This window comes from Lontra canadensis, unplaced genomic scaffold (assembly GCF_010015895.1).
Source record: "Lontra canadensis isolate GAN:19392208 unplaced genomic scaffold, GSC_riverotter_1.0 scaffold25, whole genome shotgun sequence".
In the NCBI taxonomy this organism is placed as follows: Eukaryota; Metazoa; Chordata; class Mammalia; order Carnivora; family Mustelidae; genus Lontra; species Lontra canadensis.
This window is the reverse complement of record NW_022631019.1, coordinates 22968700-22989280: the sequence shown is the minus strand read 5'-3', so window position 1 is coordinate 22989280 and position 20581 is coordinate 22968700. Positions and strand designations below refer to the sequence as shown.

The following is a 20581-nucleotide window of genomic DNA, read 5'->3' as shown; positions in this document are numbered from 1 at the left end:
CCTGCCTCTCCCCCTGTTTATGATCTCTCTCTCACTCTCCGACAAATAAATAAATAAAATCTTCAAATAAAGTTTTTTGAAAATGTATGCAGGGAGGATAGGGAGGGTCCTGTTCTTCAAACTCTGCTGCAACGTGCTTTTTCATCTTACCTTGTGCATCTTTCCATTTCAGTAAGTTGGGATGTACCCATTTCATCAATTCTAAGAGGCACATTCCTGCCCTCACTTTACCATCTCTGAAATAAAAATGCTTCCTACAACCAGTGCTATCTTAAAGAGGCTCTCAGTAAGGCAGCAGTGTGGGGGGAGTTTTCAGAGATCCTTTCTGGTAAAATGAAGAAGGCAGGGGCGCCTGGGTGGCTCAGTTGTTAAGCATCTGCCTTCGGCTCAGGTCAAGATCCCCAGGTCCTGGAATCTAGCCCCGAAGGCATCGAATTGGGCTTCCTGCTCAGTGGGGAGCCTGCTTCTCCCTCTCCCACTCCCCATGCTCATGTTCCCTCTTTCACTCTCTCTCTCTGTGTCAAATAAATAAATAAATAAATGAAATGAAGAAGGCACCAGCATCAAAGTATCATGCTTATCATCTGCATAGCTCACTGCATAAATGTACGTAATTTATCTAAGTCTATGCTACAAACAATCTGCTAAAAGGCTACTGGATTAAAGAAGAAGCATATTAAAAATGTGAATAGGCATTGCCAAAATATACAACAATTTATGTTCCTAAAAGTAAGTAAAACTATTACTGGAAATGCCTATTTCCAAAATTTGTTATTAGTAGTAATTTTGGTAAGTTTTTACTTAAATTCCAGTTAGTTAACATACAAGGTAACAGCAATGTCTTTAGCATTTGTTAATCTCAAAAATCTTATGAGTGTTTTAAATCACTTTAAAAAACCATTTTGAGATAATTTTAGATTCACATGTAGTCAAAAGAAATAATGCAGGGAAATCCTGGGTACCCTTTACCCAGTTTGTTAACTGTAACAGTAAGTATCGCACTTCTGGTGTTCTCTGAGCTGTTCCAGCAAATTATCAGAACGAGGGGGTGGGGTGGGTGGTGTGGGAACATTCAAATGTGTAGCCAAGTTTGACAGAAGTGTGGGTAATCTGGGGACTTGATGCTTGTAACTGGAGTCTGAAGTGAGAGCAGTCTTGTGGAACGCAGCCCTGAAGTCTGTGGAGTAACGGAGGGCTCTACCTCTGGGCACTAACAGTCAAAATTGAATTGAACTGTAGGATACCCAGCTGGTGTCAGAGAATCAAAGAACTGGAGAACTGGCTAATTACCCGCCACATTCGGCAATGGCAATAAACACCTGCACTACTGACACTTTCCACAGCAGAAAAGATCCTAGGGAACATAATGAGTGAAGAAGTCAGTCAAAAAGACATGTTGTATAACCATAAGAAATGCCCAGGTGAGGCAAACATATAAAGACAGAAGATAGACTAGTGGCTGCCTAAGGTTTGGGCAGGCGGGATGGTAATTTGGAGTGACTGCTAATAGGTACAGAGTTTCTCTTTGAACATGATGAAAATGTTCTCACATTAGATTGTAGTGATGGTTGCAAAATTGTGAATATATAAAAATCCACTGATTTGTACATTTGGGTGAAATGCATGGTATATGAATTACTTCTCAATGAAACTGCAAAAAAAAAAACCCAAAACAGGATATTACACAAAAGGAATTAGGATTCATAAGGTATGCAACCTTCTGGGATTAGCTTTTTTCACTCAACATAATTCTCTGGAGACTGAGCCAGATTGTTGCATACATCCATGCTTCATCTCATTTCACTTTACTGCCAAGTAGTGTTCATTGCATAGTGTGCCACAGTCTAAGTTAGTTTTGTTTTTTTTTTAAAGATTTATTTATTTTAGAGAGCAAGAGAGAGAGCACGCATAAAGCAGGGAGGGGCAGAGGGAGAGAGAGAAAGAGAATCCCAGCAGGCTTTACATTAGTTTTAAATCAATCTGGAGAATGAGCATCTTTTAAGACATTTATCAATCAATTGTTATTCTTTCTCCTATGAATTTTTTCCATGTTCTTGGCACCTTTTCCTACTTTCCCCTTTTTTAATTAGTCTTCCATCATGTGTCCTACAAATTCTTTTTCCCAATACACTTTGCTTATGATTTTTAAAATAAAATTTTTTACTTTTATGAAGTAAAATACCATTCCATATTTTTCTAATATCCTTGTAGTTATATTTTTTTGCATTAACATCTTCAATAAATCCTTAATTTATTATAGCACAAGGAATAAGCAAGTTGAGATTTTGGATCTACTAGCACTGCGGTATGGTAAAAAGCCTATAGGCTAAGAATTAGAAGGCTCAGGTTCTAGACCTAGCTATGCCATTACCTAGCTAAATCACTCTGAGCAGGCCACCAGTCTATAGAACCTGTCTTTTCTACTTAACACAATTATTTTAAGAAACAAATAAATTATAGATATTAAGGGGATTCTCAAGAAATATTCAACTAATGTCTATCACTTTAAAAAGAAAAATTAGGGGCGCCTGGGTGGCTCTGTGGGTTAAAGCCTCTGCCTTCGGCTCATGGCATGATCTCGGGTCCTGGGATTGAGCCCTGCATCGGGCTCTCTGCTTAGCAGGGAGCCTGTTTCCCCCTCTCTCTCTGCCTGCCTCTTTGCCTACCTGTGATCTCTGTCTGTCAAATAAATAAATAAAATCTTTTTAAAATAAATAAATAAATAAATAGAAAAATTAAAGCATAATACATATAATATATTCATATTGGTTACAAAACTATTCCCATTCCCTATGCCATATACTAGAAAATCCACATCAGCATCAGAGAGGGATTAGACTGCCCTACCCCAAATTCTAAGACCAAAGAGGTCAAGGGCCTTGCCTAGGGTCACAGGTGAAATTTAGACAAGAGCTGGTTCCAGAAGTAGCTATACCCAGCCCCCGACCAAGTCAGAGAGCATCATTCTTCTGAGTTAAGACCAACAAAAACGTTGACTGTCATCATTTGTCTATATCCATATCTCTACACTAAAGACAAAAACCAAAGTACTGTCTGAAAAAGAGTCTATAATCAGGATGTGGAGGGGTGACAAAAGACAGTGGAATGGAAGGGCTGACTTTCAAGTGACAGGTTCCCACCTTGCTTCCGACAGCCTGGGATTTTGATGAAGGCTCCATAGTCTGTCACCATAGCAACCTATAAAGACAAAAAAAGAGAGAAAGAAAGAAAGAAAGAAAGAAAGAAAGAAAGAAAAAAAGAATCAATGTCACACAAATGAGAATCTCTCTTCCATAGCATTTAACCTAGTCTCCCTGAATTTCTACTTGGCACTGACTGTTGCAGAGCTCCCTAAAACCATGTTCTGTCGGGGCGCCTGGGTGGCTCAGTGGGTTAAGCCGCTGCCTTCGGCTCAGGTCATGATCTCAGGGTCCTGGGATCGAGTCCCGCATCGGGCTCTCTGCTCAGCAGGGAGCCTGCTTCCCTCTCTCTCTCTCTCTGCCTGCCTCTCCATCTACTTGTGATCTCTGTCTGTCAAATAAATAAATAAAATCTTTAAAAAAAAAAAAAACTATGTTCTGTCAAATATTCTTTCTGTTCTTTTTGAACACATGAAACACACTGCTGAGATTGGAGTGTTGTCAGATAGTATGACAAAATCTAGGGATGTCCAAATCCCACACGTACTGAAATCCCCAAAGGAGATATTTGAAGAAAAGGAACACACAGCAGAAAATCTGGTAATAAAGTTACACCTTCTATTAGCTAGGGCTGAGATCCCCAATCCCAATACAGAGAACTTTAATAATTTGGGATGGATTATATAGGACAGTCCTTTCTCCTAAACTTCAAGTCAAAACTGATGATATAGCCTGCTCTATTTAACTCCAAACCAGTCTTAGATTTTACAAGACAACTACAGAAAATACCAATACAGATATGTAACAGAACCTAGAAAGATGTAATGAGAGAGAAAAAGAGTTGTCCCTGAGTCTTTTGTGGAGGTGCCCTAAGATGGAGAAGTTAGAGGCTTAATGGGTCTATGTAACAGGCAATAGTAATGAAAGGCCCAGAACCCCTGCCAGATAAAACATTATCCCAAACTCTATCTCTGCCTCCCATCCATCCTCTAGCCCACTCCTCAACCCGGGGAGTGGGATTAAAACTGTCACTAAATTCCATATTTATCACTAAATTCATTATTATTTATAAAGTATTCAATATAATCTTACAGACATAAGCTTTATTTTTTCAGTGACTTTAATTAGTTGTTTCATCTCAGGTACTCACTGTATCAGCTTCACCAAAACTAAGAGAAGATGAGTGAATAGGACGAGTCAAGCCCCACTGCACCGCTGTTCACTAATACACACTGACTACTCACTATGTGTGAAACGCTGTTCAAACTGCTTTTCTTTTATTTATTTATTTATTTATTTATTTATTTATTTTTATTGACAGACAGAGATCACAAGTAGGCAGAGAGGCAGGTAGAGAGAGAGGGCGAAGCAGGCTCCCCGCTGAGCAGAGAGCCCGATCCGGGGCTCGATCCCAGGACCCTGGGATCATGCCCTGAGCCGAAGGCAGAGGCTTTAACCCACTGAGCCACCCAGGTGCCCCTCAAAGTGCTTTTCTTTTACATACTCCTCGTGATACCATATGATATTGGTACTGTTATTGTTCTCATTTGATGACAAACTGATGGACAGACCAAGCAACTTACCCAAAACTCAAAGCTAGTCAAGCAGCACAGCTGGGATCTGAACCCAGTGAGTCTTAACTACACTAGAACTGCTCATAAGTTCCCTTGAACTATAAAATTCTAACACAGGGGCTAATGGGTAGCTCAGTGGGTTAAGCCTCTGCCTTTGGCTCAGGTCATGATCTGAGGGTCCTGGGATCGAGCCCTGCATCGGGCTCTCTGCTCAGCGGGGAGCCTGCTTCCCCCCCTCTCTCTGCCTGCTTCTCTGCCTACTTTGATCTCTCTCTGTGTGTGTCAAATAAATAAATAAAAATCTTTAAATAAATAAATAAATAAATAAATTTTTAACACAGAAGCAATGTGACATTTGACATTTTATCTGCTCCTGGGAACGATCTTCAGAAGTATACATGGTAGGGCCCGTGCTGCAGATGAGGTGGAATAGTGTAGCTTTAGAAAGAGCACAGGCTTTGGAGTGAAAGATGTGGCTTCTAATCCAGCTCTGCCACTCCTTAGCTGTGAGATGTTGAACACAGCTTGCCCTTCAGGGCCCAAGTATCCAAGTATAGTCACTTTCCTCCAGCAGATAACAAATGATGCACACAAAGTGCCTCACAGTGATACCTGGCACCTAAAGTACATTTAACAAATTGTGGCTTTAAAAAAAAAAAAAAGATTTTTTAAATTTATGACAGAGAGAGACAGCAAGAGAGGGAACACAAGCAGGGGGAGCAGCAGGAAAAAGGAGAAGCAGGTTTCCCACTGAGCAGGGAGCCCAATATGGGGCTCGATCCCAGGATGTTGGGATCATGACTTGAGCTGAAGGTAGACACGTAACAACTGAGCCACCCAGGCACCCCAAATTGTGGCATTTTGATAATTTACAGTTTGAGACACTAATGCACAAAAAACAGTTAGTGACTAATGGAAACACAACTAACCTAGACACAAGGCACAGAACCTAGATCCCCTGATGCCTAGTCCAGTGCCTCTCACTCCACCAAACATCATTACTCATCTCAATGTTAGGATGGAAAGAAACAAAAACTTCCATTTGCCTCATATTTTTAAATGAACACTTGAAATAACTCTATGACACAGCATTAATGGGTTAAGAACCAAAAGCTTCTTTTTTTTTTTTTAAAGATTTTATTTATTTGAGAGAGTGCACATGAGCAGGAGGAGGGGTGGAGAGAGAAGGAGAAGCAGACTCCCCGCTGAGCACAGAGCCAGGAGAGGGACTCAATCCCAGGATCCTGAGATCATGACCTGAGCTAAAGTTAGACACCTAAATGACTGAGCCAACCAGGTGCCCCAAGAACCAAAAGTCCTCTTTTATTCTGATGAATACGTTGTACTGGGGTAGGGACCAGACAGTCCCAAAGAAACAGTACAATGAGGCAGATACTAGTACTTAAAATCAAGGTAAGGTGAAACTGGAGGAAAGTTGTCAGAGATTAGCTGGTGTGATCCTATCATACTTCAAATGAGGAAAGGAAGACCAGAGACACAAAGTGCTTACCCAAGTACACAAAGCAAGTTGTTTTCTACAAAACAGGGCTACATGGATACAGATAAGACTGTAACTTTTTTTTAAATTTTTTTAAAAAATTTATTCACTTGAGAGAGAGAGAGAGAGAGAGCGTGAGAGAGAGAGAGCATGACAGGGGAGAAGGTCAGAGGGAGAAGCAGCCTCCCTGCTAAGCAGGAAGCCCAATGTAGGACTTGATTCTGGGACTCCAGGATCATGACCTGAACCGAAGGCAGTCACTTAACCAACTGAGCCAGCCAGGTGCCCAAGATTGTAAATTTTTAATTATAATAAAAGCAAATCCCTTCTTTCTGGACCAACTAAAGGCTTTTGCTTTTAAACTTTTTTTTTTTTTTTAAGAGAGAGAAAGATAGAGAACATGCGCATGCACGCATGTAAGCAAGAAGTGAGGAAAAGAGAGAGGGAGAGAAAGAATCCCAAGCAGGCTCCACGCCCAGCACAGAGCCCAGCTGGGGCTAGATCCCATGACCCGGAGACCATGACCTGAGCCAAAATCAAGAGTCGGCCACCCAAATGACTGAGCCACCCAGGCGCCTCAGCTTTTGCTTTAATTTAGTAACTGACTTTAGCTCCACAGATCTAGAAAGATGACTAAGGTGTTTCTTACTGCATAACAACATTATTAAGGACAGAGTTATCTAACAAACTTAAAAGAACCATCTGGAATTTGGAGCCCAACTCACCTTGCTGCTGTAAATTAACACCATCTCACTTTTCAATCCTGAACTCCAGTGTCACATTATGATCTTTTGAGGAAATACCATTAACAGACCTTAATTTGGCCTTTCCCAAAAGGAAAAGTTAATGTGCTCCAGAATGGATGCACTCAACTGTTTAGTCAGGAAAAGGCATTCTTGCCTATTTCCAGTACCAGGTGTTTCCATCACTGTGTCTCCTAGGGTGCAGTCAGAGTTGAAATTAATAGAATGGCACCTGCTGTAGAGGATCACACAGTCTGCCTGGTGTCCCAAGAATAATTAGTCAAATAACTCAGGGGAAAAAATTCAGTAATTATATCAACTAAACTCAGGGCTCAGGCAAAATGAATTTATCATCTTTGGAGTAGAGGCTGCATTGGCCTTAAAAGTAGTTACTCCATAATGTGAGGGACCAACTTGAGGCTCAGAGACCTATATTACTTGTCCAAAGTCACAAAGGTGGAAAGTAGCAAGAACAGAAGTCTTTTCACTTCTAGTTCAATGCCATTTCCACCTCACCAACACCAAACTTCCCTAAGCATTTCTTTGCCTATGGCTGGGCTGAGCCAAATCCCAATTGGTGGTATAAGCTACGCTTATACCTGCTACCACACTTCATCAACCCCAACACCAAGATAACCTCTCAGAGGATGAGAGAAGGATGAATACTGGCTTCTCACTTATTCAGTCACTGGGCTCCCCAGCCTTGCTGAGCCTGCTAAGAGAAAAACTGCTAGGTTATGGTCTATATCACCGGTTTCTTCAAGGCAGATTGGTCCAAAGAGGCTTGGGTTCAATTTTATTCAAACATTTGCTGAGTACTTGGGTGCCTGGGTGGCTCGGTGGGTTAAGCCTCTGCCTTCAGCTCAGGTCATGATCTCAGGGTCCTGGGATCAAGCCCTGCATCAGGCTCTTTGCTCAGCAGGGAGCCTGCTTCCCCCCTTCTCTCTCTGCCTGCCTCTCTGCCTACTTGTGATCTCTATCAAAAAAATAAATAAAATCTTAAAAAAAAAAAATTTGCTGAGCACTTACATGCAAGATATCATGTTAGGTACTGTGAAATAAAAACACTTTAAAAAATGTCCAGCCTATTTTGAAATAAATTTGATGTAGTTACCAAGATATATGAGATAACCACGGCCCTTCCTCTCTAGTAACTCATACTCTAGTGGAGGAGACAAACACACACAAACAAGTAATAATCATACAAGACAGACTGTGATAAATGCTGTTACTGAAAGCCAAATGACTATGGAACAACTAGATTTACGATCAACCCTCTTTCTATATTTCAATTCAGTTAGAAGAGTTCTAAGGTTCTTTTGGTTCCTCCATGCATTTTTGATAAGTTGGACACCCCAGGAGCAGTTTAGCAGAAAGCAGACTTGGAGAAAGGACTTGATTTAAAATCCCATTTTGGGGGCACCTGGGTGGCACGGGGCTCTACACTCAGCAGGGAGTCTGCTTCCCCTCTCCCTGCAACCTTTCTCCCACTCTCCTTCTTTCTCTCTCTCTAAAATAAATAAATATATCTTTTTAAAAAATAAATAAAATAAAATCCCAGTTTTGTTATTTATTAACCACTGGGCAATTAATTAACTTTTGAGAGGAGTTTCCTTATCCATAAACGAGGGTAATAATTTTTTGGAGAGTCAATGACACAGAATGTAGGAAAGTACTAACATATGTGATGCTGACAATTTTTGAATTTTAATGTAACTGAGTCTTCTTTGAAATATCAGGTACTCATTAAATATTTGTGGATGAATATTCTGAAAAATAGTTTCTTCTTTCTGATATATCAAGCAACTTCTCTCTCCCTAATTCCAGTCATTTCTAAACCATCTTTTTTTTTTTTTAAGATTTTATTTATTTATTTAACAGAGCGAGATCACAAGTAGGCAGAGAGGCAGGCAGAGAGAGAGAGGAGGAAGCAGGCTCCCTGCTAAGCAGAGAGCCCAATGCGGGACTCGATCCCAGGACCCTGAGATCATGACCCGAGCCGAAGGCAGAGATTCAACCCACTGAGCCACCCAGGCGCCCTAAACCATCATTTTTTTTCAAAACGTGCTCCTGAAACACTAAGCTAGGACTACTAAGTTCTCCCCAAACATTACCCTAGACCATCCATCCTTAAAAGTAACATATAAAACCTACACTAGTTCAAGTCCCACTTTATTTAAGCAGCTGTCGGGCAAGAGTCACTTCAGAAATCTGAGTCAGTCTGTGAAGGGCACAGCACTCTTCTTTGCCTTCTGTGCAACACCTGACAAACAAACTTCATCATCAGGAAAATCAATTTCATCTCTAGTGCTACCCACTTCCCCTTCTGAGCCCTGGTACCTCACTGATCTCTAGGAACACCACAGGCCTTAAAGAAAAAAGACAAAGGCTCTGAAGAGCAGAAGTGTTTACTATTTGCTAGAACATTATCCTTTGTATCTTAACTTTACAAGTTGGGACTGACTTAACAGAAGTCAAGAGCCACAATTATCTATAGCCAACTGACAGACACAAAGTCTGCCCTCAAAGACCTCCCATTATCAGAAGATGAAACTGTCAACCATAAAGCAAGTATGAACAACCATAAAGCAAGTAAGAATGATACTGTTAAAATATTGCTTTGAGAGGAGGAAGATAATGTTAATGAATTCTTACTCTATCTCAGGCATTGTTTTTATAGATGATAGCTTATTTAACCATCATGGCAATCCTATGAAAGAAATGATTATCTCTGTTTAACAAATGAGAAAACCAAGACTCGAAGAGAGTAAGGGGTGGTCTCAAGAATCACTAAGTAATGGGCGCCTGGGTGGTTCAGTGGGTTAAAGCCTCTGCCTTCGGCTCAGGTCATGATCCCAGGGTCCTGGGATAGAGTCCCGCATAGGGCTCCTTGCTCTGCAGGGAGCCTGCTTCCTCCTCTCTCTCTGCCTGCCTCTGCCTACTTGTGATCTCTGTCAAATAAATAAAAATCTTAAAAAAAAAAAAAAAAAGAATCACAAAGTAAAAGCACTAGGACAGGAATCCAGGTTTTGCGTGCTCTACAAATACAATGCCTTCTTCTTCAAAGGCTGATCATTCAGTCACCACAGATGTAATGGGCACCTGTTATTTTCTATCCAACTAGCTGGGACTGAGAGCTACAACCACAAACAAAACACACAGGGGTCTGCCCTCATGGAGCTTAGTGTCTTATGAGAAAGACGGATATTACACAAGTACACAAATATAGGGTGAGCCTATTTATTTATGGTGGGGAAAATATCTCTGAGGAGACCTTAGGGTCAAGACCTAAAACATGAAAAGAAGTTAGTGGGAGAGTGGGGTAGTTGGACACAGCATGTACAAAAGTCCTGAGAAGGAAGCAAGCTTAGAATGCTCAGAGTGGTAAGGAAGCCAGTGTGGCTGGTATGCGAGTAGAATAGAACAAAACCACACAGGGTAGGCAAAGGCCAAGTCCAGATTAAAGAGGGACTACAGACATATAGTCTACAGGCACAGAGACAGGCATAGAGACCCCAGTGGCTTAAGAAGAAATGGAGAGCATGAATTAATGGGGTGCCACAGGGATAAAGAAGTATGCATTCAAAAGATATATCTGGGAGGAAGCAATAGTACAACTTGCTGATGGACTGGAGGAAGAGAGAAAATCAAGATCGAATCAAGAGGAGAAATGAAGGATGATGTCCAGACATTTAGCATGGGTACCTGAAAGGACAGTGGTTCCATGTGCTGAGATGGGAAAGACTAAAAGAAAAGATCTGGTTAGAAACTAAAAATTCAGGGGCTCCTCAGTGGCTCAGTGGGTTAAAACCTCTGCCTTCAGCTCAGGTCATGATCCCAAGGTCCTGGAATCAAGCCCGCATCAGGCTCTCCGCTCAGCGGGAAGCCTGCTTCCTCCTCTCTCTCTACCTGCTTCTCTGCCTACTTGTGATCTCTATCTGTCAAATAAATAAATAAAATCTTTAAAAAAAAAAATTAAGAAAGAAAGAAAGAAAAGAAAAGAAAAAATTCAGGGGCACCTGGCTGGCTCAGGCGGTGAAGCATCTGCCTCTTGACCTCAGGGTGAGTCTGAGCCACATGTTAGGTGTAGAGATTATTTTAAAAAATAAATTTATTTTAGAAGAAAGAAAGCAAGAAAAAATTCAGTTTAAAACATTAAGTAGACATGCTGTGAGGTACCCAGATGAAGATGTCAAGTATGCAGTTAGGAGTCTGGAGTTTAGAGGAGGTATAAATAGTAGCCAGATGTTCCACTAGTCCTTCCTGTTTGAACTGCGATGCTCCACATATTCTCAAGCGGACAGAAGCTCCAAACCCAGCTGCTTTTCACCCCTCAACTATGCTTAACACAAATGGAAAGTTTTTAAGGCCAAAAAGAATATACCTCTCCTTGGAAAATAGTGTAGAGAGCCGGCAAGTTCTCCATGGTCTCGGGTCTTCCTGAATTCATCCTTAATGTTCTATGGCTCCTCCATTTCTCTTCTGCTGAAGCTAATTCAAGTGTCCTGTCACAAAGAAATAAGACCGACAACATGCGAAAGACATCTGCATTAAAGAAGAAATGTGCACATAATCCCCTGCTAGTCTCTACAGAATAATGGCATTAGATTTAACACTAAGCGCTTTCATCCACATCTCTTTTGCCCACAGTCATCATGAGGAGTTGTGGAAACTTGGATCCTTTTTTTCCCAATTGATACTTACCCAAGGCCATTAGTCTGTTTTGTTTGTTTTTTTTTTTTCTAATCGCTATTGTTACTATTCTTTTGTCGAAGGAAGGCTTTGAGATGTGTGTGTGTGAAACTGAATTTTTTTTTTAAAGATTTTATTTATTTATTTGACAGAGAACGATCACAAGTAGGCAGAGAGGCAGGCAGAGAGAGTGAGAGGGAAGCAGGCTCCCCACTGAGCAGAGAGCCCGATGCGGGACTCGATCCCAGGACCCTGAGATCATGACCTGAGCCGAAGGCAGCGGCTTAACCCACTGAGCCACCCAGGCGCCCTGAAACTGAATTTTTAAAAAGGGAGTAATAGTAATAAGAGGTAACACTTATCAAGAATGTCCAGGTACCGTGCTAAGCACCAAACAGCCAATATCTCATTTAATCCTCAAAACTCTAAGCTGTAGGTGATATTCTTTTTTTTTTTTAAGATTTTATTTATTTACTTGACAGAGATCACAAGTAGGCAGAGAGGCAGGCAGAGAGAGAGGTAGAAGCAGGCTCCCCGCCGAGCAGAGAGCCCGATGCGGGGCTCGATCCCAGGACCCTGGGATCACGACCTCAGCCGAAGGCAGAGGCTTTAACCCACTGAGCCACTCAGGCGCCCCTACCAAATTTACTTAACTATTTATGAATCACGTTAAAATGCAGACTGCAATTCAGTAAGTCTGAAGTGGTGCCTGAGATTGTACATTTCCACAAGCTCCTGGATGATGGTGATGCTGCCTGAGTAAAACGTTACCACTTTGGAGTTGGAAGGGACCTTATGGATACTCTTGCTCAGTCTCCTGTTTTAAACAGAGAGGGAACTTGCAGTCTAGTGGCTCTTAACCATGCCACTTTATTCTGCTGGATAAATCACTGCTACATGAAGATAAATCTAATGGTACTGCCCTCGGGTATCTTTTTCATCCCAATTACACTTCCTGACAATAAGACTTGAAACTCTGTTTTCCTTAGATTTTCATATCCAAATACCTTCTTCTCTCCTCAACCCCCTCACTTTCATATGACGACTTTGGGTCCTAGTTTTGCAAAGTCTTCCTGATCTACAGGACCATCCATTAATTGAACTGCCTCACTTAAAACAAAAATGAGAGAAAATCCTATCAGTCTTCCAAATCCTGGTCCTAGTATCATCCCCAGGTTCCTACATCCTTCTCCTTGAGTTCTGTAAGAGAACTTTGTATCCTTGCAATAAACTTGTGCTTTTCGGCTTATATCAGCCATAGGTGGTTTTTATTACTTTACTAATAGAACATAGAATGGAGTCAGATTTGTCAGTTCTTGAGAAATGGCTGATAAACAGGTTAAATCCATGTATCACAGCCTGGTTAGATCCTGCTTATTCCACTTCCCAGCTATGCAGGCTCATCTCCAATCTTTCCCTCCCTCTAACCAGCATTTCTCACCTCACATCCTAGAATAAAGGTTATTGACCTGAGGCCAGTGGCTCTATCAAGAGACCTTAATTCCTCCAGCTCTGGGAACACTAGTGAAGTATAGAATCCATACAGTCAGGTATAGAATCCATAGAGGCATCAGCGGTTAGGACACCTAAATTGAGCTCAAACGTCTTAGTTGATCACCTGTTCCTTCTACACAAAGGTCATGGGAAGAGCGATAAAAGTAGAAAAAATCTTAAGTTGATTCTTACAGATTTCTGCTGTGGTAAGTATATGACCACGTAACTTAAAGCTCTCCTATTGGCTCCTTCTATAGAACACTACCCTGAGAAACCCTGCGCATTTCTTCAGGAAAGAAAGCAGTATGCAGTACTGAGGGAAATCCTGAAACGTAACAGTAACAGGTTTACAATTTCACGAAAGCAGAGGGTTGCCATTTTTAAAAAATGGAACTTAAAATTTTCTTTCAAATTACATTCTGTAGAAACCTAGAGTTCTGGGGGCACCTGGGTGGCCCAGTTGATTAAATGTCTGCCTTCAGCTCAGATCATGATTCCAGGTCCTGGGATCAAGCCCCGAACCAGGTTCCCTGCTCAGTGGAGAGTCTGCTTCTCTCTCTCCCTCTCCCTGTGTGTGTGCTCATGCTCTTGCTTTCTCTCTCACTCTCTCAAATAACTAAAATCTTAGGGGGGAAAAAAAGTAAGAAAGATACTAGAGTTTGATGGTGGTTATTCAGAAGCTCCTCAGTTAATCCGAGGTTGTTTTTTATTTTTTTAAGATTTATTTATTTGAGGGGGCGCCTGGGTGGCTCGGTGGATTCAGCCTCTGCCTTCGGGTCAGGTCATGATCCAGGGTCCTGGGATTGAGCTCCACATCGGGCTCTCTGCTCAGCAGGGAACCTGCTTCCCCCTCTCTCTCTGACTGCTGCTCTGCCTACTTGTGATCTCTCTCTCCGTCAAATAAATAAATAAAATCTTATAAAAAAACGAACAAACATTGAGATACATATAGTCCAGTCAAATAAGACCACATCTGTAGACGTCAAAGAGCAAGTAAACTGATAAAGATCAAGGTACATCATTTGGAGCTGCTTTGCAATAATTCTAGAAACAGAATATCTACCGTAAGTGCTTCGTTTTCTTTGAATGTTTTAAACAATAATAGAATATGTAGGAATGCAACATGGACCCAATTACTAGCCACCCACTTCCCAAAGCAAGGGACAGAGCAAGAAAAATACACTGTGGGAATGAGAGGTGTAGCAGACAAATGGTGGCCCAGAGTGAGGACAGAACCTATGTTGGGTGAGGAGGAAATTTGCAAAGAAGAGCAACTCAGCAGGGCACCTGGGTGGCTCAGTCATTAAGTGTTTGCCTTCAGCTCAAGTCTTGGCTCAAGTCTTGGGATCAAGCCTGGCGCCAGGCTCCCAGCTCTGTGGGAAGCCTGCTTCTCCCTCTCCCACACCCCTACTTGTGTTCCCTCTCTGGCTGTCTCTCTTTCCATCAAATCTTAAAAAATAAAAAGAGCAACCCAGTGTGGAAAGGAGCAGGGTAATGACGACATCCACATATTGGGCTGTCCAGAATGATGAATCAGTGCCAAGAATGAGAAGCAGCGCCTGGAGAGTAGAGGTAGTAATGCAATATTAACTTTCTGATTACAGGAGTTATATTGTGATTATATAAGAGAATGTCCTTTTTTATAGGAAAACTAAAGTATTCAGGGATGATGAGGCATCCAGTCAGCAACTTAACTCTCAAATAATTCATTAAAAAATGTTATTTGTACTGTACTTCCACAATTTTGTGATCGTTTAAAAGCTGTTTTTAATGTGCATGCAACTAAAAAAGAAAAAAAATTTTTAAAAAACCCTGTTCTCTCTTCTCTCAAGCAATGAGAAGTCCATAGAACAATTACTACATCAGTAAGATACTTAAAGCACCTTTGGAACTTCAAGTGACACCTTACTGATCTGGCCATGATTTTTTCGTTGTATTTGTTTCTTTGGATTTGGATTTGTTGTGGTTGCTACAGAACAATACTAACTAGATAAAAAAAAACCCTGAGAGTTAAAGGAATTCTAATTTATCTTTAACCTGTATATAAGAATTGAGAGAATCCGGTGAAAAGTAAAAATACTGGGGTATCAACAAAGACAGAATAATGACTCCAGAGCCTGCATTCTCAACCACTATTCTACACCGCCTCAGAAAGAATATGCAACCCACACCTAAATCTTATTATAATTTCTAATACAAACTAAGTCCCAACATTAGAGATTCCAATGGGGAGTCAGCATCAGAAGGGCATCAGTCTTGGAGGAGGTAATGATGAGCTGGGTCTGGATTCATTCATCCAAACACGCAACCAAGGACCATTTCTTACTTGGTTTTTCTCTTCCCAGTGTCTGGTATACAATAGGTACTCAAAGTTGTTGTTGTTGTTGTTGTTTTCTTTTTTTTTCTTTTTGAATGAGTGAATAGAGCCTCACTATGTGCTAAACACAGGTAAAGAAAGAAGGGAGAAAGCATTCTGCCCTAAAGAATGCAGACGAAATTAGTTCCACCCAATATATTGGTGAGTTCAGAAGGTGGGAGACTGAGAGCCAAAATTCCTCCTCCCCACCAAATTACTAGAATGACTATCTTAGATAGATGATTCTTCCTTTTTGAACTTCAGTCATGGATCAGTTAAGAAAATGTCCAAAAGCAGGAAAGAGAAAAAATAGTAAAATGAAACAAAACAAAACAAAAACACACCACACACAAAAATGGTCTCATAAAACGTGAAAGCTGAAAAGGAATTATGAAGTTCATTTAGCATGTTATTTTTATTTAGCTGAAAATGAGGTTAACAGACATCAAGTGACTTGACAAAGGCTGCTTACAGCTAACCATGTTGGCACTAGACCCCATGGCCAGTACTCTATCCCACACTATTGTTACAATCAATAATCCTGGAGGTTCTCCAAGACCTCTGATAACAACAGCTAGTACGTCAGTGTTTATTTGCCATGCATTAACCTAAAAGCTTTACTTGTCTTAGCTAACTACAAGTGTGATCACCGCTAAAAATGGTGGCTAGGTTCAAAGTACTGAGAAAACAAGAGAGAGCAAGGGTTTGGAGGACATAGGGAAGTTTAAGAGGTGACAACCAAAGGATAAATGGAAGTCCTGTAGCAGAGAATACTGTTCTTTGACCTCTTTAGAACCCTAATCTATTGAACTCTACTTTCTTCCAACCTGTTAGCCCTCTCCAGCTTGGATCCCAGGGCCCATCATTTTAATAATTAGAATGACCTCCCTTTAACTCCATGTCTTTACAGCTCACCTTTCTGGCATGAGTGGAGTATAACTGCAGACAACAGAACCCATGCTAGCTAAGTTAAGTGGAAAAGGAGTTATTGCCAGGTATTATGTGCCTTACAAAATTACTTGAAGGGCTACAGGAGAAGGCTCCCTTAGAACTTACAGGAACAAGTCTTAACCCACAAAATAAGTCTTTGCCATGATCAAGAAAGTTATGGCTATCATTGCAGAAAGTCACTAAACCAGAAAGTTGTTGACTAAAGAAATCCAGTGCCTCTGCTATGATACTTGCCAGCGAAACTGGATGGCTCTCACCCTTTTTGTCTCCACATCTAACTCAGTTCCAAATTTAATTCTCACCTTAGGTGCAAAGGAGTCTAGGAAATTGCTTTTAGCATCCCAAACTTTTCAGTAAGAGAAGGCACATTAAGAGGTGGAAAGTATGCTGAGCAAGTCAAATCCCCGGTCCTCACTATCCCTGGATATGTCTTCTCCATGCCTACACTGAACAGCCTAATATTCCTAGAAAAAAAAAATACAATCTCCAACCTCAAGTGGACCTTTTTTTAAGTACATACTACAATTCTATAAAGACACTCTTTGTATTTTTTTTCCCTTTCAAATATTTTATTTATTTGACAGAGACATAGTGAGAGAGGGAATACAAGCAGGGGGAGTGGGAGAGAGAGAGGGAGAGGCAGTATTCCAGCCAAGTAAGGAACCCGAGGTGGGGTTCGACCCCAGGACCCCGGGGTTGTAACCTGAGCCGAAAGCAGATGCCTAACGACTGAGTTACCCAGGCGCCCCTCAAATGGGCCCTTAATTCTGCAAGAAAATTCTACGTTTCTCTGGTCTACTCATTCTCCCACAATCTACAATGACTTTCATCCTTTCTACAATCTCAAATCTCTGACCTCCTCTCCCTCTAAGTATATGATCCCATCACCTGCTTTACAGAAAAAATAGAAGCCATGAGAAAACTCATTTTACCAGTATAAAACACAGAAACAACCTGTGCCTATTGCCTTCATTTTCTTCTTCCTTTCTATTAACTGGAAAAACTTCTTTCATTCCCATCTTCCTAAGATTGCTCTAACTGTACTTTGGATCCCATCCATTCCCATGTTCTCAGAACACTATCAATGACTCAATTTCTCTCTTGCATTTTCAATTTCTCCATCGCCCTCTAAATTGGGTCCTTGATGACCTCTCATCTCCCTTAGCTTCCACATCCTCTCCTCTCCTTTACAATCATATGTATGGAAAATACTCCCTAGATTCACTGGCTTCATTTCCTTCTCTTGAGTTTTTGCCTCCTATCTGGCTTCTGGTCCCATCACACCAACTCTCATGAAGGACACCATAAGCTCCATGAAGATAAAGCCAACAGACTTTTTTCAATTCTGATGATACTTAAATTCCAGGATTTTCTTTTAATGGGATCAGTTCATGGATATCTTTTTTTTTTTTTAAAGATTTTATTTATTTACTTGACAGAGAGAGAGAGAGAAAGAGCACAAGCAGAGGGGAGAAGCAGAAGGAGAGGGAGAAGCAGGATCCCCACCGAGCAGGGAGCCCGATGCAGGACTTGATCCTAGGACCCTAGGATCACGATCCAAGCCGAAGGCAGACGCTTTACCATGTGAGCCACCCAGGCACCCCTGAATTCCAGGAGTTCCTAACACAGACAATTTCCTGCTGCTGAGACAACATTCTTCTGGTCCTCTACCCTAGCTCTTCTGTTTCTCTTGTGGAGTCCTGTTCCTGTTCTTGGCCATCACATGCTGGGACCATGCGAGGTTCTCTCAGTTGATCTTACCCACACCTATGTCTCAATTATCACCCATCTGCAAATTACTCCCAGCTAAATATTTCCCAAAACATCTCTGAGTTCCAAAGCTGTATTTCAAACTGCCTCCTGGATCTCATGAATGACCTCTCCCTTCCACATCCAAAAAAAGAACTACCCTGTTGCATAAGCCAGAAACCCAGGAGTTATGTTTGATTTCTCTTTCACTCCCTGAATCTAATCCATCACTAAGTTCTATTGATTTTACCTCCTTATCTCTAGAATCTGTCCAGTTCTCTGCAGTCCTCATTGCTTATCTCTCTCACCTAAGTGGTCTATCTGCATTTATCATTCCTCCAACCTGTTTATGCTACTGAGACTGAGGGATCAAGCCACCTCTCCCACCTCACCACTCTCTCCAACAACAACAACAACAACAACAACAACAACAACGCCGCAGTGGTTTCTCATCGGTCTTGAAGTAAAAGTCCTGCACCTCTACCCACCTCCCGCTGCAACCTGTAGGAGACTCTCCTTCTTTCCCTCTGTACTGGCCACAGTGGCCTCTTTTTTGCCTTATAGTCATTTTCCTCTGATTCACCACAGGGCCCCTGCACATGCTGCTCTATATGGGATATTCTGCCTTCCTCCCCTGACCCAAGTAATTAGAATCCTTCCTTCAGGTATCCATTCAGGCATCTTTTCCTCACAGACGCCTTTCTGCTTATTTCAGGCACTCATAGCATCAGGCACGTCTCCTAAGCAGCAGGTCTTTTACAGTTCTTTAGTGAGATCACCGTTTAACAGGTTTGCCCTCCCGGACTCAAACCCCTGAGGTCTGGGACCATCTTTGGTTCACCATGTATCCTCAAAGCCCTTTCCAGTACCAGCTGGACAATTAAGGAGAGACCTAGTTCCCAGATATGAATTCAAATTTCTCAAAAGACCGTGCTCTGGAGAAGCAGGGGTCGGATATTCCTCTCATCTCCGTCTCTCTGAGAGGACTGAGCAGGCCCTAGTCAAAGACTGCACAATCGCTGCCAGAAACAAGTCGGCCTCCTCAGCCAGAGAGGAGCCTGGTGCAGCCGGGAGACAAGGCTTTCCTCCCTGGGCACAGGGCTGGACAAGGCAAGCGCTGGACGAACAAGTCAGCGGTCGAGGGCCTCAGGCGGCCGCAGAGACCCCAAAGCTCTGCTTCGGCCAAGAAGGGGAACCCAGGCTGCTACGTGCAGGCTCTGGGACCTCGGGGCCCGCCTATGCCCCCTGAAAACCATCAGCTGAGAAGGGCCAGACTCAGGCCACACAACCGAGGGGCTGCCTCCAGATGCCGCAGCCACCCACCCCCGACCTTCCTTCCACTTACTCTGTGTCAGCTCCCGGTCTCCCCGCCGCAGCATTGCGCGAAACGCCGAAACCAGACAGCGCTCCCACCCACAAGACACAGCGCGCCTAGGTGGGACTCCAGCCCCACCCACCAATCCTGGCACCGTACTCTCGTGACGCTAGAAAGATCTGACCAATAAAAGGAGAGCACTCAGGGGGCGGAGCAGAAGGGAATACTGGAAGTTGATTGGTTTCTCGAAGCCGGAAGTTCTAGGGGAAGAACTAAGTTGGAACCAATCGCGCGTTGCCTGAGTGTGTCGGCGCGGTCAGTGGCGGCGCTGAGGAGAGTGGTTGCCGCCATGATAGAGCAGCAAAAGCGCAAAGGCCCAGAGTTGCCACTGGTTCCAGTCAAGCGGCAGCGGCATGAATTGTTGTTGGGAGCCGCGGGGTCGGGCCCCGGAGCCGGGCAGCAGCCTACGGCGCCTGGCGCTTTGCTGCAAGCGGTAAGTGAAGTAGCAGACAGCCTTCGGCCCTACGCTCATCTTCCTCTCTGAGAGCCTGGCACCCGGTGATCCCGCACTGCGAGGGCAGAACGAGAATAGCTACCTGCAGTTAAAGTAGGGGAGCACTGTGGAGGTGGTCAACAACCCCGCAGATGCTCCCTTCGTTCCCGGGTTGGACGCCTGTTTTCAGCATCTCGACCACCCTGTGAGGGGGCGTTAGAATTAAAGTTACAGACCTTGAACTCAAAACCGATACCAGGGCTTTTTCATACTTAATCTTCCACAGAGATCCGGCATAAAGTAAACATTCAGAAAAGGTGGTAGAATGGATGGATGAATGAATGAAAGAATGAATGAATGAGGGGAGGAAGGAAATGAATGAGACCCGCTCGCTTTGGGACTTTGGGCAAGTTGCTCTCCCCTTTGTTTCTCAGCACTCGTGTTGTTATTAACGACAACCGAACAATCGCTGACATTCATTGAGTCCCTGCACCCAGGGCTTTGTGTGCGAAAACTCCATTAATCTTGGTTACAGCTTAAGAGTTAGGAACTCTTCGTGCAGTCTCTTGTAAATTT

At 42.6% G+C, this 20581-nt stretch overlaps 2 protein-coding genes across 2 annotated transcripts in view; one reads left to right on the top strand and one right to left on the bottom strand.

Moving 5' to 3' along the window:
- ZCCHC17 (zinc finger CCHC-type containing 17) overlaps window positions 1-19639 on the bottom strand; it is a 56862-nt gene extending 37223 nt beyond the window's left edge. The window contains exons 1-3 of the mRNA XM_032864013.1: window positions 19543-19639; window positions 11340-11460; window positions 3141-3198 (exon numbers count right to left, since the gene is read on the bottom strand). Of these exons, the coding sequence (XP_032719904.1) occupies window positions 3141-3198; window positions 11340-11405 (124 nt within the window). The 5' untranslated portion in view covers window positions 11406-11460; window positions 19543-19639. The remainder of the gene's footprint in view (window positions 1-3140; window positions 3199-11339; window positions 11461-19542) is intronic.
- Window positions 19640-19814: 175 nt separating this feature from the next.
- Window positions 19815-20581, top strand: part of SNRNP40 (small nuclear ribonucleoprotein U5 subunit 40) — a 35328-nt gene continuing 34561 nt past the window's right edge. The window contains exon 1 of the mRNA XM_032864011.1: window positions 19815-20005. Coding sequence (XP_032719902.1) covers window positions 19862-20005 — 144 coding nt within the window. The 5' untranslated portion in view covers window positions 19815-19861. The remainder of the gene's footprint in view (window positions 20006-20581) is intronic.